Here is a 21,571-nt window from a genome sequence, read left to right as displayed (position 1 = left end):
CGCGAGCAGAGTCGCGTGAGGCCCGGGCCGAGCCCCGGCGGAGAGCGCGCCAGCAGCGCGGGATGGCGGCGTCTGTGGCGGCAGGCGCGGGCAGCCCCGGGTCCGGGGATGGGCCCGCGGGTGCCGACAAGCGTGGGCCCGGGGGGCCCGCAGGGGCGGCCTCGGCCGCGTCCGGAGGGCCCTCGGCGCCAGGGCCCGCCGCCTCGTCCGCGGCCTCCGCCGCCTCGTCCGCCGCAGCCTCGTCGTCAGCCGGGGCACCTTCGGGGCCCGCCGCCGCCGCCTCCTCGGCTTCGGGCGCCTCCGGGCCCGCCGCCGCCGCCTCGGGCGCCGCCTCGGGCGGAGGGCCGAGTGAGGCAGCCGAGCTGCTGGAGCACTGCGGCGTGTGCCGCGAGCGGCTGCGGCCCGAAAGGGAGCCGCGATTGCTGCCCTGCCTGCACTCGGTATGCGGTCAGTGCCTGCTACTCGGGCCCGCCTCCGCGCCTGGCGCCGCCGCCGGCACCACCGCCGGGCCCGCCGCCGCCAACAACGGGGGCGATGGCGCGGGTAAGCGCGGGGAGGGGCCGGGCGGGGGAGGGGCGCCGCGTGCCGCCCGAGGCCTTTGTTCGGGGCCCGGAGGGGGGAGGGGAGCGAGGGGGGGCCTCCACGAACTCCCGTCTGCCCCTTCCCCCCACCCCGCAGTAGTGGACTGCCCCGTGTGCAAACAGCAGTGCTTCGCCAAGGACATCGTGGAAAACTACTTCATGCGGGACAGCGGCGCCAAGACGGCCCCGGACCCCAAGGATGCCAACCAGGTGCGTCCCCTCCCCCTGCCGGCCAGCCAGGTGTGCCCTCTCCCCCTGCGGGCCCAGCCTGCCGGGGAAACCCTAGGCCCAGCCAGGGGAGCCACGCCCCTTTCCTAGCCAGGTGAGCCCTCTCCTCCGCGGGGAGCCACACCCCCTCACCAGCCAGGTGTTCCATACCCCTCTCCAGCCCGCCCCAGCAACCAGTGCTCCTCCCCTTTCTGCCTGTGAGCCCCCCCACACACCTGTTGGGGAGTTCCCAGCCTGTCAAGGGTACCAGGTTCCCCCTGCACTCTTCCTTACAGGGAACCACGCCCCCAAAGCCACACCCCCTTTACTAGCCACTCCCATTCCCATAGGTGTGGTACCCCCATCTTGGGGTGTTCTCTCTACTCCAGCCCCGCAGAGGAGAGCCCCAGTGGTCAGAGCCTTCCTGACAGCTGCCCTGGGGTGGGTAAGGGGGGGGTGGCAGAGGGCAGGCCCTTCATGCTGGTCCCTTCTACCTGCAGTGCTGCACCAGCTGTGAGGATAACGCCCCAGCCACCAGCTACTGCGTGGAGTGCTCGGAGCCCCTGTGTGAGACCTGCGTGGAGGCCCACCAGCGGGTCAAGTACACCAAGGACCACACGGTCCGCTCCACAGGTGTGGGGGCAGGTGTGGGCGGGCACGGGTGAGGGGGTGGGGCACTGGTGGAGGGGTGGTCAGTGACCAGGGTTTACCTCCCTGGGCTGGGCGCTCACACAGGCCCCGCCAAGTCCCGCGACGGTGAACGCACTGTCTACTGCTCGGTCCACAAGCACGAGCCCCTGGTGCTGTTCTGCGAGAGCTGCGATACTCTCACCTGTCGGGACTGCCAGCTCAATGCCCACAAGGACCATCAGTGAGTGGGGCCCCAGGCGGGCTGGCGGTGATGGGGCCCTGGGAGGTTGACCCTGCTGTGTGGGCAGGGCCTGGGGTGGGGAGGCGGACTGCCCGCCAAGGATTGGCTGTGCCTGCAGGTACCAGTTCCTGGAGGATGCAGTCAGAAACCAGAGGAAGGTCCTGGCCTCCTTGGTCAAACGCCTGGGGGACAAGCACGCCACCCTGCAGAAGAACACCAAGGAAGTGCGCACCTCGTGAGTGACCACCCGGGTTTGGGGGTGGGAGTGGCCACCCCGAGCAGGGCAGGAGCTGAAGCCCCTCCTTCTCTCCAGCATTCGCCAAGTGACAGATGTGCAGAAGCGGGTGCAGGTGGACGTGAAGATGGCCATCCTGCAGATTATGAAGGAGCTCAACAAGCGGGGCCGCGTGCTGGTCAACGACGCCCAGAAGGTGACGGAGGGTCAGCAGGAGCGGCTGGAGCGCCAGCACTGGACGATGACCAAGATTCAGCGGCATCAGGAGCACATCCTGCGCTTCGCTTCCTGGGCCCTGGAGAGTGACAACAACACTGCCCTGCTGCTGTCCAAGAAGCTGGTGAGGGGCGGGGTGTGGGGGGGGGCGGGGAGGACATTGGGGGGCGGGGCCCTGCCTCATGCTGGCCCCGTCCCTAGATTTACTTCCAGCTGCACCGAGCTCTCAAGATGATCGTGGACCCTGTGGAGCCTCAGGGCGACATGAAGTTCCAGTGGGACCTCAACGCCTGGACCAAAAGCGCCGAGGCCTTCGGTGGGTATCCCTCTGCCCCAGGGAAAAGAGGGGAAAGTAGGGAGGGGCTGAAGACCCCAAAGCCAGCCCCCTTCTCTGTCCACAGGCAAGATTGTTTCTGAGAGAAGTGGTCCTGGTTCCATGGCCCCGCCCCGGGCCCCTGGAAAGCCTGGAGGGAATCAGGTAAGTCCCCCTGAGGTGGCTGGGGGTTTTGGGGGTGGGGCTGGGATCTGGCCACTGACCCCTGACTCCCATTCTCTGTTCCCTAGGCCATGGACCTGCAGGAGGGCTATGGGAGTTATGGCCCAGGTGAGGGAGTGGGAAGAGAGGGGGTGGGGGCTGGGCATGGCAAGGCTGCAGGTCCTGACTGTTGCTTTCTATCTCCCAGATGACCCCTACAGCGCGGAACCCAACGTGTCCGGAATGAAAAGGTGAGTGGAGCAAGCCTGAGGGCCGGGGCTGGCAGACTCTTGACTGGCTGGTGGCTGGCCCCCCTCACTCTTGCCCTCCTCAGGTCCCGGTCCGGTGAGGGGGAGGTGAGCGGCCTCATGCGGAAGGTGCCCAGGGTGAGCCTGGAACGCCTCGATCTGGACCTGACTGCGGACAGCCAGCCCCCCGTCTTCAAAGTCTTCCCGGGGACCACTAATGAGGACTATAACCTCATTGTCATCGAGAGGGGGGGCCAGCCTGGGGCCCCAGGGGGTCCTCCTATGCCTCCCATGGCCATGGTCAAGGTGAGGAAACGGGAACCCTGCCCAGAGGTGGGGAGGGGGACATAGTGCAGGTCTCTGCTCTCACAGACCCCACTTGTGCTCTCCAGGAGGAAGAGACAGAAGCTGCCATTGGAGCCCCCCCTGGGGTGGAGGGGCTGGAAACAAAACCACTGCTGCTGCCTCCCCTGGAGGCCTCGGGCCCTGAAGGCCCCCACCTGGCCTCCCCCAGCGGCAGTACCAGCTCTGGCCTGGAAGTGTTGGGAGGCTCCGAGGCGGCCGCGGCGGCCACCGCAGCCTCCGGGGGTCCCGGGGCTGTGGATGACAGCGCCACTGTCTGCCGTGTCTGCCAGAAGCCGGGTGACCTGGTGATGTGTAGCCAGTGCGAATTCTGCTTCCATTTGGAGTGTCACCTGCCTGCCCTGCAGGAGGTGCCAGGGTAGGTGGGCTTCTGCCAGGGAGCAGGGAAAGGGGTGTGAGTCTGGGAGTTGGTGTCGACCGGTTCCCCTGATGGCCATGCCCTCCTTTCTCCCACACAGGGAGGAGTGGAGCTGTTCCCTCTGCCAGGAAGTGGTGGACTGTAAAGACGAGGTCCCTCTTCCCGGCCCCGAGAGCGTGGCCTTGACCCCCGATGGGGACACCTGCCCTGCCAAGCTGTCGCCCACTAACCAGCAGGTATCCATGGGCACTGGGGATGAGGACGGGCGAGGAAGGGGGTGGGAAGAGGGCGCCTGGGCTGCATCTGAGCTCCGTGCCTCTCTGCAGAAATGCGAGCGTGTGCTGCTGGCCCTGCTCTGCCACGAGCCATGCCGCCCCCTGCACCGACTGGCAACAGACCCCACGCCCTCGGCGGAGCAGCCTGGGACCCTGGACCTCACTCTGATCCGGGCACGCCTCCAGGAGAAGCTGTCGCCCCCCTACAGCTCCCCCCAGGAGTTTGCCCAGGATGTGGGCCGCATGTTCAAGCAATTCAATAAGCTTACAGAGGTGAGGAGGGTGGGTGTTGGGGGGCGGGAGGGGGCGACCCCGGGCATAGCAGGCACCTGACTCCCCTGCCCCACCAACAGGACAAAGCTGACGTGCAGTCCATCATCGGGCTCCAGCGCTTCTTTGAGACTCGCATGAACGAGGCTTTCGGGGACACCAAGTTCTCGGCTATTCTGGTGGAGCCCCTTCCTCCGCCCATCCCAGGCCCCGGCCTGGCACCTCCAGAGCTGGTGGGGGGCCCCAGTGACGGTAACTGAGCCCCCGCCTGCTCCCAGAACGGCTCCGGCGTCCCCTCACTCATTCCCTCCTTCACCTGTTGGCCCCTCTGTCCCCCCTCCCAGATACGGTTTTTACTTCTTGATTAAATAAAAACGTAACCCAGGAGACAAGGTCCCACAAGTCACACAGACCCAGAGCGAGTGGGGTGTCCTGGGGGTCCCCAATATGGGGCTGGCTGGTGGGCATGGCTGCCTTCTGGGCCCCTCCCCTGCGAGGGGTGCAGCCTGGCTGGGGAGAGCGCAGGAGGCCTTGGGTGGTGGGCCCCTCCCCCTCCCCCTTAGACTAGACCGACTTTCCTCTTAGGGCCCCCCAACCCCCCCAGGTCTGACTTCCCTAGAAGTCGGGTTGGTTTTTCCTGACAATCTCTCCCTGGAGAAGCTAGGGATTGGAAGGGGCTTTGGGGGGCTACCCTTTCGGGGGGTCCAGGGGCTGCCTTTATTTTTCTTGTCATCTGCTTCTTGTACTGAGCTTGGAGTTCACCGACATACCCAATAAACTTGCCAGCCATGCCTCTCCCCACCTTCCCTTGTCCAGCTTCTTCTTTTGGGATGGCGCCAACGGGCACAAGGGCCTTGGGAAGGGGGAGGTGGCCAGACACCCGTGGGACCCAGCCTTTGGCACCTGCCCTCCTTTGTCAATCACAAGCAAGACACACTGCCAGCTTTAAAAACTTTATTCTCATCGTGGTGGGCTGGTGGCCATCCTGCTGCCTCAGTCCCTCCTCAGGTTCTTGAGGCGCTCCTCCAGGTCAGCATCGGCGTCGGCCAGGGCCGCAGAAGGCTCAGCCTTCTTGCCCCCGGCCGCTACCGAGAGGGAGCCACCGGTGGAGGGGAGGTCTGTGGGAGGAAAAGGCACAGGCCCTTAGCCATATATCCAGGGCAGGGGGGGAGTGGGGGCATTTGGGGCAAAGGCACTCACTGGAGAGTTCGTCGGTCAGGCTCAGTCCCAGCTCGTCCAGCACTTGGGACACCACGGCATCACTGAAGGGGCAGAGAGCGGGAGGTGAGGGGGGGGGGAAGGGATGCAGGTAGTGCCCCCTCTCCCCCCCCCCCAGCCCAGAGACTCTCAGCACCTCTCCTCCTCGTCCTCCTCATCCCCCATGGCGTCGTCGATGGCGTCATTCATCATCTCCTCCTTCATGTCCATGATCTCTGCCTGGCGCTCAAACTCCATCATGATCTTCTGGATCTGGGGCAGCTTCAGCTGGGGGGGCAGATGGGCTGGGAACTGAGGGGTCCCCCCAGCCTCCCCAGCAGTGAGGGTTGCCCCAAGGCCCCCTGCCTCCCCAGGCCCCCCAGCTCCCCGGCAGTGAGGGGCGCTCCAGACCCCGCCGCACCTGCCTGTTCATGGTGCCCATGGCCTTGGTGACGCCCTTCATGGCCTGTGCCATGGAGTTGTTGGACTTGAGCGTCTGGATCTTGAGGGACACGGCCTGGATGTTGGCCCGCATCATCACAAACTTGCTGACGTAGCGCCGCGTGCGCACCAGGTCCCGGGCCATGATCTTCACGGCGTCCTGGGGGGGGGAGAGCCTGGCTCGGAGCGGGCCCCCGGTGCGGCTCCCGGCCCCTCTGGCCCCTGGCCCTCCCCAGCCCCCCTGGGAAGCGTGGGCCCCGGGGGCCAGTCACCATCTGGCCCTGCTTGGCCATCTTCTTGATGTCGGCGATGATCTTCTTCTCCTGGGCCTCCAGCTTCTGCCGCTCGCGGTCCAGCTCGCGCATGGCGCGGTTCAGGGCGCGCTGGTTCTGCCGCAGCAGCTCCTCGGGGGTCTTGCGTCGCCCAAACAGCAGGTCCATGGTGAAGCTGAGCTGGCCGACAGGGAGCAGTCGTGAGGCCCTCTCGGGTGCCGGCGGCCCCGCCCCCCTTTCTCCTTCCGGGACACTGCTGGGGGCCGCGGGGGCCACGGCCGGGAAGAGCTCTGAAGGCCAAGGGGCCCCGAGGGCAGACCTGGACGTGACGGGATGGGGGCACCCTCTCCTATGTTGTTCTGATTGGGGTCCCCGAGGACTAGACACGGGGGGGCACAAATGTGGAGATGCCAGACGGAGGGAGTGTCCCCCAAGTGAAAGGGCCCCCCAGGAGCTACCCCTTGGTCACTTTGGACAGGGCAGTTTGCGGGCAAAGAACGGAAGGCAAACAACAGTGGGGATGGGAGGGTCTCCGGGACCCCAGTGTCCCCCTTCCCCGCCCCTGCCTGTCCACCTCCTCTGGCCCCTGGCTACGGAAAAGAGACTCCTTGTGCTCACTTGGACCCCAAACCCAGGATCCTCAGGCCCGGATCCCCCGCCATCACCAAGGTCTGGCTCCCAATTCCGCCCCACTGCCCGAGCTGGCCCCTTGTACAGTGGAGGCTAAGGCCGCCGCCCCCCACCCTTCGGGAGATGGGATGAGGAGCGGGGCGGGGCTGGAAGGGTAGAATGGGGAGGGGGCTTCCCTGGGCGGGGCCGCGACGGCAGGATGGGGAGGGGGCTTCCCTGGGCGGGGACGGACTAGTAGGACCAAGGGGCTCCGCGGGGTGCCGCGGTCCCAGCTGGGCGGACAGACAGGGCCACGATCCAGGGGCTCTGGTGCGGGGTAGGGGGGAGGAACCGGGTTCCCTCAGCGGAGGCCGCGCCCCACACTCACCGGCCCCGAACAGGAGGCACAACCGCTGCCTCCGGGAAGCCCCCTAGGTCACCCTGCCCTCCGCTGGACGCCGGCCCACCGACCCCGCGCTGCCGCCGCCGCCCGGGGTCTCCTCGCCGCCTGCTTTCTCCCAGAACCCGCCTCTGCTTCCGGATTCTGGCGCCGTGGCGTCACTATCGCGCGCCCCGTCCGGACACCAAGAGCCACAATGCGCAGGCGCATGGGGGTCGAACCGATCGAAGAATGCGCTTGCGTAAAGGCCGGCACTTCACCCCCCCTCACCCCCCCCCTCCACTCTCGGAGCCGTGGGTTCGGGTCCACAGACCCCTTCCCCCACCGCCGGACGGACAGACGGAATGACGTTCGCACGCACGGACACAAGGCCAAGAGGCAAAGGCACTGCATCAACATTCCCCTTTAATAACCTGACACAAACTCGAGTGGGACTGGGGGCGGGGTCCGGGGACAATCCAATTCATTTCCCTTCTCTGATCCGGACGACGGGGGCGGGGGAGGGCGGCGCCCATCAATCACGTGGTTGAAAAAAAAACTAAACCCAAAATAAGAACTGGGGGCAGGGTGCAACCGGAGACCCCTCCTCATTCCCACTCCGGCGCGAGGCCCCGGCCCCCAATAAATATGTGGCCCAGGGGCCGGGGGCGTCCCGCCCCGCCCCCCACCCCGCCCGGGGGGAGGGGGCCCGGAGGAGGAGGAGGGCCGGCCCAGGAGGCGGGGCTGTCCGTCCGTCCGTCCGTCCGTCCGTCCGCCCCCTATTTGAGGCAGCGCTCGAAGTATGTGGAGCCGATGTAGCCGCCGCGCATGGAGCGCTGCACATTCTGCTCGAAGAGGCGCCGGTTGTTCTGCAGGACCTCGGCTGCCTCCTTATTCAGGGGGTCCTCGGGGTTGGGCTCCTGTGGAAGGGTGGGCGGTCAGGAAGGCAGGGCCTTCCCAATCATCCCTCCATCTCTCCTTCCATTCCTTTATTTGTCCATCAGTTTCTCCCTCTATGCATTCATCCATGTATGCACCCCTCCATCAATTTCTCCTTGTCTGTCCCTCCCTCTCTCCTTCCTTCCACCCATCCATCAGTCCATCCTTCCTTCCATTCCTCCACTAGTCTTTCTACACATCTGTCCCTCCCTCTATCCACCCATCAGTCTATCCCTTCCTTCCATTCCTCCACTAGTGTTTGCACTCATTTGTCCCTCCATCTGTCCATCCATCAGTCAATCCTGCCATTCTTTCTTCCACCCCTCTATCCGTCTCTTCCTTTAGACTCACCAAAAACAGGTACTGCAGCCCGTAGATGATGGAGTTTATCGTTAGCACTGGTTTCCAGTCCTCTCTGTAGAAGGAGAAGGCCCGCCCCTAGGCTGAAGAGCTGGCCCCCCTCCTCACCTGTCAGCTGACTCACCACCTTCTCCCTGGGGGGCGGAGTCCCACGCATGCAGCCTTGGCTGTCTCAGAGTTTCCTCCCTCTATTTCTGCTGTGCCTTAGGGGGACCCCAGGCCCTCTCCTCTCCCAGGCCACTGCCCTGATCATGCAGGGGCTGCCCCAGCCACTGGCAGTGTCAGGCTGATCACAAGCTCACTCTCTGGCTGCCCCTCACAGCCCTCCTTCGGCCTGGGAGGCAGACTTGCACTCCCAGTTGGGGGCTGCCACTCACCTGAGGATGTTAAGGCAGACATTGCCCTCGAGGTCGATGTTAGGATGATAAACCATGGTCTCACACTTCACCTTGGGTGGGTCGTGGGGATACCCCTGGCCAACCTAGAGGCAGGTGGGTGCAGTCAGAGGTCCACTTGGAGCCTGAGGCCCTTTCCCCCTTTTTTCTTCCCCCTCCTCCCCGCAGGACATGGTTTACATCCTTGCCCTTTGGGAAGACTTACCTTAAAACTAAACACAAACTTGCCAGCCTTGTAGAAGCCCTAGGAAAAGAAGGGAAGGGGAAGGAGGAGAGGCTGATTGCCAGCCTTCCAGCCCTCCTGCAGGCCCTCCCTCAATACAGGCCCGGCCCCTGGGAATGGCTTGGAGAGGGACAGAAAGCAGGAGAGTTCCATGGTAGAGGCCCAGGGAGGCAGCAGATCTGGGGGGGAAGGGGGGTGTCACCTCATCGGGGCAGATGACCAGCTTGAAGTTGAGGAGATCGTCCTGGTCAGAAAAGTCAATCTCGCAGGTCTTGGGCAAGTTGAGCTCATTAATGTCTGGAAAGGAGGGGAAGTTAGCTGGGAACCACTGTCTACACCTTCCCTTCCTAGGGACCGGGGGAGGGGGGGAGCTAATGCCCCAAGTTGTCTGTTTGTGGGGGGGAGGGGTACTAGGGCTCCACGAGGCCCCTCCCACTCAGGGGCTGAGTGGGGGGTGGCTGGGGCGGATGCCCCTTGTTGTTGGTGGGGGGACTGTCCCTGGGGAGAGTATATATGCACCTAGTCATGATGGGGGGTGGTGTCCCTGGGGAGAAGGGGGACAGATGCCCTTAGTTGTCGGTGGGATGTGGCTCTGTGCCCGGGGAAACAGGCGCTCCCCGTAATAGCTGGGGAGGTGTCCCTGGGGGGGAGGCAGATGCCCCTAGCTGGTCGGTGGAGGGTGTCTCTGGGTCCCGGGGGGAGGAGGGGGGGAGAACACGTCCCTAGTTATCGTTGGGGGGTGTCCCTGGGCCCGGAATAGCAGAAGCCTCCCGTAATCGGTGGGGGGGTGTCCCGGGGCACCCCTGTACCCCTCGCCCCCCAGCCGGAGCACCTTTCTGGATGCGGAGCTGCGCGGCCGAGGCCTTCTTGCTGCTGCCCTTGGTGCCGCCCGCCGACTCCTCCTCCTTCTTCTGCTGCTTCAGCGAGAACAGCTTGATCATCCTGCCGCCGCCGCCGCCTCCTCGGGGCCCTGGCCGGCCGGCCGCCCCCGCCCACTGTCCGCCGCCGCCTGCCGCCTGCCCGCCCCGGCCCCGGCTCCGGCCCCGGCCCGGCTCCTCTGCGTTCCGGCCCCGGCTGCTCCGCTCAGCGCCGCGCCGCGCGGCCCGTCTCGGCTCCCGTAGCTCGATCGGCCCGTTTCGGAAGGCCTCGGCTGCCCCCGGAAGCGTTCGGCTCCGCTCGGGTGCCTTCGGAAGTGGGGTTCGGCTCCGCCCCGCCCCCTGCCCGGCGGCCGCTCTCGGTCCCGCCCCTTCCTCGTCCTCTGCCCCAGATCGGGTTCCGGGCTGCCTTCTCTTTCTTACTCTATCTCTCTCTCTCTCCCTCTTTCTCTCTCGCTTATAAGACTACCTGTCGGCCTCGATCTGGGCCAGGCCCTCAACCTGGGCGGTCGCGGAGGGCCTCGACAACGGTCTCGGGGCGCCCCGCCGCTTCGGTGATTTCCGCCGTCACCTCCCCCGCTTCGGCTCTGGCCGCAGTCGGCCCCGCGGCGCGCATGCGCAGACGCGGCGCGCAGCCCGGGGCCGCGCTCGGCCATTTCCGGGCGGGGGCTTCGGGCTCTTCCGGAGGAGATTGTCCTGAGAGCTGCTGACCGAGCTTGCTGGGGGAGGGGTGTAAAGGGAGGCTGTTGGACGGCGTGGGGCAGTGCTTCAGAGGCCAACAGTGCCTTAGGAAGACGTAAAAGGCAGTTACAAGTCTCCAGAGAGCCCGGAGTGCGCACACACAGTGGGGGGAGGGGAGAAGGGCGCGATGGGGGGGGATGGACAGTCAGCTGTCTGTTTAAGCCAGCTCCGCCAACGCGGGAGCTGCACGCGAGAGACTGTGCCCGCCTATTGGAAAAGACCCGGAGAAACTGCACGCCCAGCCAATAGTTGTTGGGCACTAGTCAGCGGGGGCGGGGTCAAGTAGCTAACCTTCTAATAATCATCCGGAAATGCGGAGTAAGAGGGGAAGGACAGAATCTTAGCGGTAGCTTCCTGCCTTTCAGTCTCTATGACAACCGCAGACCGGGGAGGAGATGCAGGTGAGGTGCCGCAATTGCTCTGGACTCTCGGCTTAAACCATGGCAACACGCCAGGCTATAGGCCGCGAGAATAACGCGCGCCGCCCCAGAAGCGGTTAGCGCCGGGACCGAGACTAAAGGGGAGAAGGCCACGAGCTGGGAAAGAGAGGAGGGCCGTCTCTATAGCAACCCCGCCTCTCCTGTGCTTAAGAGCAAAACCACCGAGCACTGTGGGAAATGGCAAGGAGTCTGCGCGCAGACTACTGGGTAGCGTAGTCCAGGGATGGGCGCGTGATGAGGGCGGAGCGATGGAGCGCTTGTACCTAGAGTAGGAGGTGGGTCTTAGGCGCGGTGTTCCAGCGCCTTGCCCAGGTCGGGAGAGGGCCCCTCACTTTTGGGCATTTGTGCGACTGGGGAAGACTCTTCTCTCCACGGAGAGTCTGGCTGCAGGGGAGGACTGGCGGTGATAGGTGCGCACGTGTCCAGCACACAGTCGGTCCCTATTAGGTGCTTGTAGATAAACTTGCACTGCCAGACCAAGGAAGTGCATTGGATCGGGACCTCAGAAATTGGGGAAAGCGGGAGAAGGGCTGTAACCCTGCCTGCCTGCCTCACTTTCCTCATCTGACAGAGTCAAGAAGATCCACAACCAAAATGTGCCTTCTGAGGGCGGGCTGACAGGGGAGCCCCTCCCCCCATTTGGGGTGGGGGGGAGCAGGACACAGCAGGGGTGAAGGGGAACCTGTGCCAGGAAGTGGGGGGATCTCTGGTCCTGTCAGGAGAGCCACGTGAGATGGGAGGGCAAGCAGAGAGGGAGAGGAAACTACCACAATGAGAGGTCTCTGGGCAAGGGAGCCCCTCGGGGGACGTGGGAGGGGCATGGCAGGCCTTCTCAAAACTACTCCCTAAGGAGCTTCCTCTTCCCGGTACCCCAAGGCTTCCACTGCCCCTGGCCAAATCTCACTTCTAATGGGGAAGCCCCCAGGTGTAGTTCTACTACTGTCTCTATAGCCCCTAGGGCACCCTGCAGGGCTAGACGGGTCCAGGTCTCTGCAGCCCAAATCACACCCCCCTAAGGGAAACCCAACAGAGAGAGAGAGAGAGAACACTATTTCCCCTCCAGCCCCTCAGGCCTAAATCCAGACCCCAGTTTCCTGGCGACTCCTTTATCTCCTGGTCCTAGGAGGTGGCTCCCCCCAAAAAAAACTCCCCCCATACCTAGGACTTAATAGAGAAGAGGATATCCTCATCTTGGGGATACCTCCCAACTCCCCCACTTGTGGCCTGGGTTCCCCTGGGTCGCAGGATGACCACGCCCCCACTCTGTGACCCCTGTTTGGGGTGGGCAGGGAACTGGGTAGGGGTGTGGGTCAAGGATGGGACAGGGATGAGATGGGGGGCCGGGTGGAAGAAAGGGACAGTGGGAGAAGGCCGGCAGCCCTGATACCTCCAGGAGGTCTAGTCCCCGCCCCAAGGGGGGCCACCGGCCGGTTGCCACCTTGGGGTTTGACCGTCTCCTCTGCCCTGCCCCAGTCCCCTTCCCCATCTGGAATCTGCCCTCTCGCCTTGGCAGCTTCCCGGAGGACGAGTCCACCCAGAGAGAGCTTTGGCCTGGATCCTCCCCTGGACGGTCAAGCAGGACAGGTGGAAAAGCAGGACTTGCTGATGGGTGGTTCCCAGGCCGGGCATCCAAGAAAGGGCGGAGCTCTGCGTGACGTCAGGTCACCTTGGCAGCCGAGGAGCCCCGCCCCCTCCTCCTGGTGGGGGACTTGAGTCACTGCGGGGGATGAGCTCCCAATGGTCATGGGAGGGGTCTCCATTTTGAAGACCTGGGAGCGTCACGGACCCACCTGAGTAAAGCTCCAGACCGGACAGAGTCGCTTCCCTGAGACTGAGGGAGTCTTGTGTCTGGGGGGGGAGGGCTGAGCATGATTCCTATTTCAGAACTGAGGAAACTGAGGCTGCCCTGCATAAGGAGAGGAGTTAGCCTAAGTCTGGAGTGGGGTGGAGGGGAAGGAGGGACTAGGACTCTTGAATGATGGAAGGAAGGAGGAGGGAGGGGCAGGGCTCCTGAGTGATGGGAGGGAGGAGAAGGAGGGAGGGCCGGGGCTCTTGAGTGAGGGCAGGGGAGGGAGCTCAGGGTGAATGGCTTCACAGGGGATGCATGAGGGGTCTCCGCCGCGGAAGGTCATGGAAATTGTCCCCCAGTATCCCCTTGTCCATGGACTCTCCCAGCCCTGGAATTGCGGAAGCGCCCTTTTGGCATCTTTCCGGCCCTATAGGCTAGAGAGGTGAAAATGAACGCTCCTCCTGGTCACACTCAATTCCCCCATTTATATAGGGAGCTCTCTGGTCTCACGGGTCACTGCGGTGAGCTGAGACGATCTGAACAGCCCTAAGTCTTGAACCAAGGCCAAGGGGCTCCTGGTGGGGAGGGGTCTGAGCAGCTGGTAAAGGAGATGGGAGTGTGTGCGCATGGGAATGTGTGCACGCGCATAGGAGTGTGTGCACGCTCATGGAGGCACGATTTTATTGGCCATCCCAAACCTGCAAAGGTTGAGGAACTTAGACCCTAAAGCATGACTCAGAAAGGGATAAGAAATGATGCTGTCCCTGGCTAGCCTTGTGTCCCCGCCCTGGGTCAGATACAGGTGGGAGGAGGGAGGTTGGCTAACTCTGTCCCCAGCATGGAGGCTCCAGGACCACCTTACCTACCGGTGAAGGAGACCAGCCGTCCAAGGGCACCAGGAGGAGTTCTCCAGTGGCAGAAGGAACTTTTAACTTAATTTCTTTTTAAATTTTATTTTTCTCAATGAACAAACCTTTTCTTTGCCGCTTCTCATCTCCCACTAGCCAGTCTACCTCTGGAGTCCGGGCCTCTTGGCAGGAGATGGGTAGCATGTTTTGCTTCCTCTGAGGGATTAGGGCTGTTGGGGTGTTGATCAGTGTTCTGCCAGGATCCTTCTCTGCCTTCTTTCCTTGGTCGGGATCTGCCTTCTTACTTCCCTGGTCTGGTGACCCTTTGTGAACAGGCCCCTGCCCCCCAGTCTGCTCTTTTTGAAACCCCGCCTAGAGTGTCCCCTGTGCTTGTTTGTGCGAGCTACCAAGCCGTGTGTCTCCTCACTGCAGTGAGGTAATCGTGCTGTTTCTCCCTAACCAGTTCTTGAATCCACTCCCCACAGTGGAGATCCCCAACCTCACCTCTCTTCAAGCTTCCCTCACGCTCTCATCTAAGCAGCTGGCCCCCCTGTCTTACATGATCCAGTGGGCTTCTCTTCCCCAAAAGTTTGTCCCGGTCATCCCTCTTCTCCCTCACATTCAGTCTCTCCCGCTCTCCTGCCCACTGCCCTGCAGACAACACTCTCCACTCTCCCCCATTCCCAATATCGTCCTGTGCCTGTCTTGCCTTTTGTGGCCAATCTCCCCCAGAAGGCCGAATATGGTGAGAACCTTCCATTTCTTTCCCTCCACTGTCTCCTGACCTCCCCATTCCACTCAGATGGCTCTCTCCAGAGGAGCTGATGACCTCTTGGTGGCCATTCCAACGGCCTTTTCTTAATCTCTCTCTGGCCTTGGATTCCTTTGGTCAGTCTCTCTTGATTCTCTCTTAAATTTTCAGGACCTGAAAACCTGGTCCTGAAAACTACCTCCCTCCTCTTCTTTTTTTCCTCCTCCCTGCTTTCTTTTTCTCTCCTCTTTCTCCATCCCTTGGTGTCTCCTTCCCCTCCCTCTCCACTTTTCTCCCTCCCCCTTTCCCCTCTCCCCTCCCTCCCATGAGTTCAACAACCATCTCTATGCTGATGATCCCTAATCTTTCTGCCGCTCTCTAGTCGTGCATCTTTTTGGTCCAGCATGTTGAAAACTGGTTTCATTCCACCCAAAATCTTATTGCTGTCCAGGGTACTCCCATGCTCCCCATCCCCCAGGCTCATCCTATCTCTCATCCCCCCCCCCCCGCAGCCCTGCCACCTCCAAATTGCTACCACCGTGTACCAGTTTTACCTTCATAGCATCTCCTGACATGTCCCTTCCTCCCCAGCCTGGCACAGACCCTCATCGCCTGGCCATCACTTAGCTGCTCCAGGTCTTTCTCCACTTGGCCACCAAAGGGATTTTCCAACCCTGTCACCTCTCTGGGAACAAATACAGAACCCTGGGCAAGCTTTCCTCGATGCTCCTGCCTTTCCCATCTTCTTGTACCTTACTCTCATTTCCCACGCAGCTCCCCTGGATTTCACGATATCCAGAAACTCGCTCTGGGAGATGAAACCAGCTCTGTAACTCAGATCTGAAAATCATTTCCTATCTGCCTGGAGTGGTAAGCTCCTCGAACTCAGAAACAGTCTTGTGTCTTTCTGTGGCTTCCCCAGTACTTAGCACACATGGTGTGTGCAACCAGTAGGCACTTAATAAATGCTTAGTCATCACACCACGTTTTTCCGTGTACTTTCCGACCCAGCGACACTGGCCTCTTTGAAGTTCTCTGGGCTCCAGATGGTTTCTCTGGCTGTTCCTCATGCCTGGAACCCTCTTCCTCTTCCACTGAAATTCCTGAGCTCCCCGACTTCCTGTAAGTCCCCGCCCCTCTATATTTCCTCAGCTTCCTCCTCTTTGTAGCTTGTTTGCTTGTTTCCCACTAACAAGCAGGAGCTCCTTGTGGGCAGGGCCTAGCTTTTGCCTTTTTTTTTGAGCACGTAGCATAGTGGCACATGTTAAAACGACCATTAATAGTAATAATAATGGGGGCAGTTGGATGGCACAGTGGATGGAGCGCCAGCCCTGGAGTCAGAAGGGCCCAAGTTCAAATCCATCCTCAGGTACATCATTAGCTGTATGACCCTGGACAAGTCACCTAATCCCAACTGCCTAGCCAAAAAAGAAATTACTATCTTTTATTTAGCGTTAGAGTTTTGGGAAGCTCTCGTTTGAACCTTACAACAACCGTGCAAGGTAGGTGCTATCATCCCCATTTTACAAATGAGGAGACTGAGGCAGTTGGAGGCCCAGTTTAAGTAAGTGTTTAGGTCCAGCGATTTGTGCATTTTGAAATGGATTGACTGGCTGAGGTGCCTGAAATGTTTGGTGGAGTGTGGTGCAAGAGGAGCTCGGGTGAGTCCGGGACTTTGTGTCTGTGTCTGGGAATCATTGGCCTGAAGGAAAATGGAATCCCTGGGATCTGAGGAGGTTCCCCAGTGAAGCAGAGGAGAGGGAGAAGTCCTAAGACAGAGCCTTGAGGGACACCCACGTGCATCAGAGCCGACAAAGCAGCCAGAGGGAGGGCTGTACGGGGAGGGGGAGAGGGGTGGCGTGGGCGCCTTGAGAGGACAGGGACTTCCCAGGGTTCCAGAGAAGAAGTCCTGACCACTAGGCGTTGTCGGGGACGGCTGAGGACAGAGGCAGGGGAGGAGAGCCCGTGCCTGGTTGGGACAGCCTTCTGGCCAACGATGGTTTGGGGAGCTGCTGCTGAGAGGGAGTGCCTGCTTTGGGGATTTTCTCCTCTGTTCATCACCACGAATTCCATTCCAGGGACTGGTCCTGGGCTTGATTCTGGCAAAGGGTAATCTGCAAGAAGACAAGGGAGCCAGAGATCCGACGTGGAGGGTGGCAGAGGGGTCAGCTGCTACACCAGGGCCGAGAGGGAAGCACGGGGAGGCCAGTGGCCCGGGAGCCAATCTCCTGGGGAGGTCCACACAGGGAAGAGCGCCTCTCAAGTCTGCGGTGAGGATCGAGAACTCTCATAAGTTCTTAGCCCAGTGCCTGGCACATCCCTCCCTGCCCTGCAAAGAGCAGCCATGGCAGCGACGTCCAGAGGAAGGGTGCAGTGCATGGAAGGTGGAAGTGAGATGAGGGGGAGCTTGTGAATTATGCAGCAAGCCTTCCAGAAGGCACAAGGAAAAGGCCAGCAGAGCTAGTGGGGAGCAAGGGAGTGAACAATTATAATTGTTTATTAAAAGCCACTTATTTTCCAAACATGCATGGATGATTTTCAACATTCATCCTTGCAAAACCTTGGGTTCCACAATTTTTTCTCTCTTCTCCCGCTCCCCCAGACAGCAAGTTGTTATGGGCCAGAACTCTGTACTTGAAATAAGGATTCTTACAAGGTGTTAAGTCAGTGGAATTGATAAGACAATGGTTATCTTGGTGCGTAACAGTTCTCTAGTTCAGTATGATTGATTTAATCTTATAGCAAATAATGATTCCCTAGTGATGTGATTGATTTATATTCCGTATACTGCATATAAACTGGGACAAACTCAGCCAGAGACAGACTCAGAAGGGCTGGAAGACAGACTCAGAGAAGACAGAGGACTGGAGGTGGAGGCTGGAGCACAAACTCTCAGACTGAGACTTCAAGACAGAAACCATCGTAGTGGTCCTCCTGCTTCCTCCACAGAAACCAAGACACATTCTGGAGGACTTCCAGAAAGCTGGCCTGGGCCCCAGGCAAGGAGACGAGACTGTGAAGGAGATAATAAAGAATTTGGACTTTATCCCTGGCTGTTCTTGTGGTGATTACTCTGCTGAAACGAAGGCTGGTCCAGAGACCTCCAGAAAACTACTAGCAAGTCATCCAATATATGTAAAAATGGGCAATTCTTCTACACATATTTCTATAATTCTCTTGTTACACAAGAAAACTAAAATCAAAAAGGGAAGAAAAAAAGAAAAGACAAAATACAAACAAAAAGAGTGAAAATGCTATGTGGTGAGCCACACTCAGTCCCGACAGACCTCTCTGGGGACAGATGACTCTCTCCATCACAAGACCATTGGAGCTGGCCTGAATTATCTTGCTGGTGAAAAGAGCCATGTCCATCAGAATTGATCTTCGTATAATCTTGTTGTTGCCATGTACAATGATCTCCTGGTTCTGCTCATTTCATTTAACATCAGTTCTGTAAGTCTCTCCAGGCCTCTCTTGTTGGCGTTCTTGTTCTTCTTTATAATAATAATATGAGATGGTTTTCTTTGGGGGAGAAGGTTTCTCGAGGAGGTTTTCTTAGAAGCAGCCTTAGTATCAGTTCAGATCAATAATTACCCCAAATGCAGCCAGCTGGTAAAAATACAAACGTTTATTTTCTCCTTCCAAAGTAGCCTGGTTAGTTGAGGCCTCTCTCTCTGCTTGATTCCAAGAGCTCCCTCCGAATGTCTCCAAATCCAAAGATTTTGTCCTTCAGCCTCTGCCTCTGCTTTCTTCAGCCTCCAGAGCCAGCACTTAGTTGAATCTGTCTTGCCTCTGAGAGAGCCAATTTCCTGCTCAACTCTCTACTCGTAGCTTCTTCCTCTGAAAACTCTTCTTCCACCACCAGCCAGCCAAGTGGAAAATATTGAAATGAATTACTCTTCATTGGCTTATATATGACTCTTCTGAGAGAATGGGATTATGTAGTGCTCTCTGGCCGTAAGAGCTTCAAGGGAGGTGTGAATTCAGATATCTCATACTAAACCCTGAAATTTCCCAAACGTGTGAACTCCAGTGAGTAAAGGTGCAAACACAAGCATTGTATCAATTAATTTTACTTAGTACTTTGTTTCAGGTTCTGGCCCAAAACATCTTGTAAGATCAGATCAATAATCAACTCTAATGAGTTAGCAGTTTGTAAAGATTCCAACATCTCCCCCTTTCTTTTGTTTTAGAACATAGGGTGGTCATGACCTCCCTGACTTTTCAAGGAGGTGAGAACCCCCCAAAAAAGATGATCACGCCTTCCCTGATACCTCAGGAAGGGAGATGAAAACATCAAAGGAAATAGGAAGTCAAATCAGATTAGCAGGTTTCTGAAGGGACTCACTTGAAACAAGTACACATAAATCCATCAATATGGCCCAGAACTTTGAAACAGATATACATGGTATACATAAATCCATCAATATAGGAGGCACAATACATAATTTACATAAGCACATAGCAATATAACACAGGCTAGTAGTAATGTAACAAATAACATGAATCAACATGAAAATTTAAGTACTGCAATAGCCTCATCAACAATCTTTCATCTCAAGAAATCCAATGATTCTTGCAATTACATAAAACACATAAGCAACACAGCCTAGTAGTGATGTAACAAATAACATGAATCATCCTGAAAATTTACACATGTCCATAAGTCCTAGAAATAGTCCAAAAGGATTCCATTGTCCATTAGTTCATGTGCCAGGAATCCAATAGTTCCTGCAAGCTCTGAAGTACTGCAAAAGTCTCATCAACAATTTTTCATCTTAAGGAATCCAGTGATTCTTGCTGGTTTTTCAAGAACTAAAACAGTTTCATCTTGTGTTAGGAAATTCAATGATTCCTGAAGATTTTAAACTAACAGTCTCATTGTCAGCCAAGCTCTTTCAATGGTGAGCACAATCAGCAACAGAACCACCCGATATTTCTTGGATCTTCTCCTCTGTTTCAAGGGTCTGCTCTGTCTCTCTGCAATGGACAAGGCGAATGCAACTCGTTGGCACCCATCTGATTCCTTCTCCACATATAGAGATGCAAGCAAACCCTCTCCCCCAAGTAGTTAGCCTATCTGGTCCCTTCCATTCACCACTTTCTGGATCTCTCCACATCACCTGGCGATTATCTAAAGATAGTGGAGCTGCTTGCACTGGACACTGCTGTTCTGATGGGTTATAAAACCTGTCTGCCGGAGCCAATGCATCTTTATCAAAGATTAAAAAATTAATGTTATAGAGAACTAAATTTAGAAGTTCTCTAGAGTTACCTGTGGCTCCTCCTTTTGTTTTTGGAGGAGTGTCCTTTTTTTTTTTAAATTTTTATTTAATAATTACTTTATATTGACAGAATCCATGCCAGGGTAAATTTTTTTTTTTACAACATTATCTTTTGCACTCGTTTCTGTTCTAATTTTTTTCCCCTCTCTCCCTCCACTCCCTCCCCTAGATGGCAAGCAGTCCTTTATATGTTTGATATGTTGCAGTATATCCTAGATACAATATATGTTTGCAGAACCGAACAGTTCTCTTGTTGCATAGGAAGAATTGGATTCAGAAGGTATAAATAACCCGGGAAGAAAAACAAAAATGCAGATAGTTCACATTCGTTTCCCAGTGTTCTTTCTTTGGGTGTAGCTGCTTTTGTCCGTCATTTATCAATTGAAACTCAGTTAGGTCTCTTTGTCAAAGAAATCCACTTCCATCAAAATATGTCCTCATACAATATCGTTGTCGAAGTGTATAATGATCTCCTGGTTCTGCTCATTTCACTTAGCATCAGTTCATGTAAGTCTCGCCAGTACTCTCTGTATTCCTCCTGCTGGTCATTTCTTACATAACAATAATATTCCATAACATTCATATACCACAATTTACCCAGCCATTCTCCAATTGATGGGCATCCATTCATTTTCCAGTTTCTAGCCACTACAAACAGGGCTGCCACAAACATTTTGGCACATACAGGTCCCTTTCCCTTCTTTAGTATTTCTTTGGGATATAAGCCCAATAGAAACACTGCTGGATCAAAGGGTATGCACAATTTGATAATTTTTTGGGCATAATTCCAGATTGCTCTGGAGGAGTGTCTTAATGTCCCTATTTCTTCTTTCTATGATTGCCTGACCTTGATTAAAGGGTATGCCACGGATAACCCTAGAGAACTTCTAAATTTAGTTCTCTATACCATTAATTTTTTATTATAGAATTGACAAAGATCCTCTCCTACCAATTTCCATTCATTTAGATCTAATTCCTTTTCCAGAGAGAAACAAGGACATATGTGCTTTACAGTTTGTAAAAGTTCAGTGATCTGCTATAAAATTATTATTAAACCTTGGCTTTCCATAACTTTGACAATGCTCTCTAAACATTTTCCTTGAACAGGAACAGAAGGCTGTTTTCTAAACATCTGTCCCATCTTAGCTGAAATTCTACTTGAACTCTTTTAACAATATTTCTTTGTTGTACTCACTCTAATTTCTGGGTGGAGGAGTCTTTTCCACTGGATCAGGATCAGAGGCTTTTCCACTAGAATCAGGATTTCGTCAGTCCCTGTTCGGGGCGCCAAAATGTTGGAGTTCTTGTTCTTTATAATAATAATATAAGATGAGATGGTTTTCTTTGGGGGAGAAGGTTTCTCGAGGAGGTTTTCTTGGTGGCAGCCTTAGTATCAGTTCAGATCAATAATTACCCCAAATGCAGCCAGCTGGTAAAAATACAAATGTTTATTTTCTCCTTCCAAAGTACCCTGGTTAGTTGAGGCCTCTCTCTCTGCTTGGTTCTAAGAGCTCCCTCCGAATGTCTCCAAATCCAAAGATTTTGTCCTTCAGTCTCTGCCTCTGCTTTCTTCAGCCTCCAGAGCCAGCACCAAGTTGAATCTGTCTTACCTCTGAGAGCCTTCTCAGTCTCCTGCTCAACTCTCTACTTGTAGCTTCTTCCTCTGAAAACTCTTCTTCCACCACCAGCTAGCCAAGTGGAAAATATTGGAATGAATTACTCTTCATTGGCTTATATATGACTCTTTTGAGAGAATGGGATTATGGGTTTTCTCCCATAGTGCTCTCTGGCCCTAAGAGCTTCAAGGGAGGTGTGAATTCAGATATCTCATACTAAACCCTGAAATTTCCCAAACATGTGAACTCCAATGAGTAAAGGTGCAAACACAAGCATTGTATCAATTAATTCTGCTTAGTACCTTGTTTCAG

General features: G+C 57.2%; 3 protein-coding genes and 2 long non-coding RNA genes across 6 annotated transcripts; 3 read left to right on the top strand and 2 right to left on the bottom strand.

The window, feature by feature from the left end:
• The first annotated feature begins 47 nt into the window (after window positions 1–47).
• Window positions 48–4,900, top strand: TRIM28 (tripartite motif containing 28). Its single transcript, XM_051990377.1, has 15 exons — window positions 48–543; window positions 679–791; window positions 1,289–1,421; window positions 1,524–1,659; window positions 1,778–1,894; window positions 1,973–2,234; window positions 2,312–2,426; window positions 2,512–2,588; window positions 2,675–2,714; window positions 2,794–2,836; window positions 2,920–3,139; window positions 3,226–3,554; window positions 3,655–3,790; window positions 3,881–4,102; window positions 4,183–4,900. The coding sequence occupies exons 1-15, from the start codon at window positions 63–65 to the stop codon at window positions 4,357–4,359; spliced, it is 2,601 nt and encodes an 866-aa protein (XP_051846337.1). The 5' UTR covers window positions 48–62; the 3' UTR covers window positions 4,360–4,900.
• Window positions 4,901–5,039: 139 nt separating this feature from the next.
• CHMP2A (charged multivesicular body protein 2A) lies at window positions 5,040–7,105 on the bottom strand. 2 transcript variants are annotated; one of them, XM_051990436.1, is made up of 6 exons: window positions 7,007–7,105; window positions 6,010–6,189; window positions 5,718–5,897; window positions 5,454–5,584; window positions 5,300–5,361; window positions 5,040–5,217 (listed from the first exon to the last, which is right to left on the bottom strand). In XM_051990436.1, the coding sequence occupies exons 2-6, from the start codon at window positions 6,175–6,177 to the stop codon at window positions 5,093–5,095; spliced, it is 666 nt and encodes a 221-aa protein (XP_051846396.1). In that variant the 5' UTR covers window positions 6,178–6,189; window positions 7,007–7,105; the 3' UTR covers window positions 5,040–5,092. The 2 variants fall into 2 exon arrangements, with proteins under 2 accessions (XP_051846396.1, XP_051846397.1); XM_051990437.1 differs by having other exon boundaries at window positions 6,010–6,184; window positions 7,007–7,099.
• Window positions 7,106–7,403: 298 nt separating this feature from the next.
• UBE2M (ubiquitin conjugating enzyme E2 M) lies at window positions 7,404–9,926 on the bottom strand. The gene is made up of 6 exons (XM_051990439.1): window positions 9,747–9,926; window positions 9,117–9,211; window positions 8,897–8,935; window positions 8,674–8,777; window positions 8,288–8,351; window positions 7,404–7,917 (listed from the first exon to the last, which is right to left on the bottom strand). The coding sequence occupies exons 1-6, from the start codon at window positions 9,853–9,855 to the stop codon at window positions 7,777–7,779; spliced, it is 552 nt and encodes a 183-aa protein (XP_051846399.1). The 5' UTR covers window positions 9,856–9,926; the 3' UTR covers window positions 7,404–7,776.
• A 94-nt stretch (window positions 9,927–10,020) lies between these two features.
• On the top strand, window positions 10,021–19,675 carry LOC127556929 (uncharacterized). The gene is made up of 2 exons (XR_007952565.1): window positions 10,021–10,931; window positions 16,437–19,675. It is a non-coding gene; the product is annotated as an uncharacterized LOC127556929 (long non-coding RNA).
• LOC127556935 (uncharacterized) lies at window positions 10,938–12,794 on the top strand. The gene is made up of 2 exons (XR_007952571.1): window positions 10,938–11,245; window positions 12,484–12,794. It is a non-coding gene; the product is annotated as an uncharacterized LOC127556935 (long non-coding RNA).
• Window positions 19,676–21,571: the final 1,896 nt, after the last annotated feature.

Source organism: Antechinus flavipes, chromosome 3 (genome assembly GCF_016432865.1).
Source record: "Antechinus flavipes isolate AdamAnt ecotype Samford, QLD, Australia chromosome 3, AdamAnt_v2, whole genome shotgun sequence".
Classification (NCBI taxonomy): domain Eukaryota; kingdom Metazoa; phylum Chordata; class Mammalia; order Dasyuromorphia; family Dasyuridae; genus Antechinus; species Antechinus flavipes.
The sequence above is the reverse complement of the archived record's forward strand: the minus strand, read 5'-3'. Positions and strand labels throughout refer to the sequence as shown.

Excerpts from the sequence above, each read along its gene's own strand:
- TRIM28 (XM_051990377.1), top strand. The coding sequence starts at position 63 with ATGGCGGCGTCTGTGGCGGCAGGCGCGGGCAGCCCCGGGTCCGGGGAT. Across the intron at positions 2,235-2,311 it reads TGCTGCTGTCCAAGAAGCTG|ATTTACTTCCAGCTGCACCG; the intron begins GTGAGGGGCGGG and ends CCCCGTCCCTAG. Across the intron at positions 3,555-3,654 it reads GCCCTGCAGGAGGTGCCAGG|GGAGGAGTGGAGCTGTTCCC; the intron begins GTAGGTGGGCTT and ends TCTCCCACACAG.
- CHMP2A (XM_051990436.1), bottom strand. The coding sequence starts at position 6,177 with ATGGACCTGCTGTTTGGGCGACGCAAGACCCCCGAGGAGCTGCTGCGG. Across the intron at positions 5,362-5,453 it reads GAGGAGGACGAGGAGGAGAG|TGATGCCGTGGTGTCCCAAG; the intron begins GTGCTGAGAGTC and ends CTGCCCCTTCAG. Across the intron at positions 5,218-5,299 it reads CCTGACCGACGAACTCTCCA|ACCTCCCCTCCACCGGTGGC; the intron begins GTGAGTGCCTTT and ends TTCCTCCCACAG.
- UBE2M (XM_051990439.1), bottom strand. The coding sequence starts at position 9,855 with ATGATCAAGCTGTTCTCGCTGAAGCAGCAGAAGAAGGAGGAGGAGTCG. Across the intron at positions 8,352-8,673 it reads GTCTGCCTTAACATCCTCAG|AGAGGACTGGAAACCAGTGC; the intron begins GTGAGTGGCAGC and ends CTCCTTCTACAG. Across the intron at positions 7,918-8,287 it reads GGCTGCAGTACCTGTTTTTG|GAGCCCAACCCCGAGGACCC; the intron begins GTGAGTCTAAAG and ends ACCCTTCCACAG.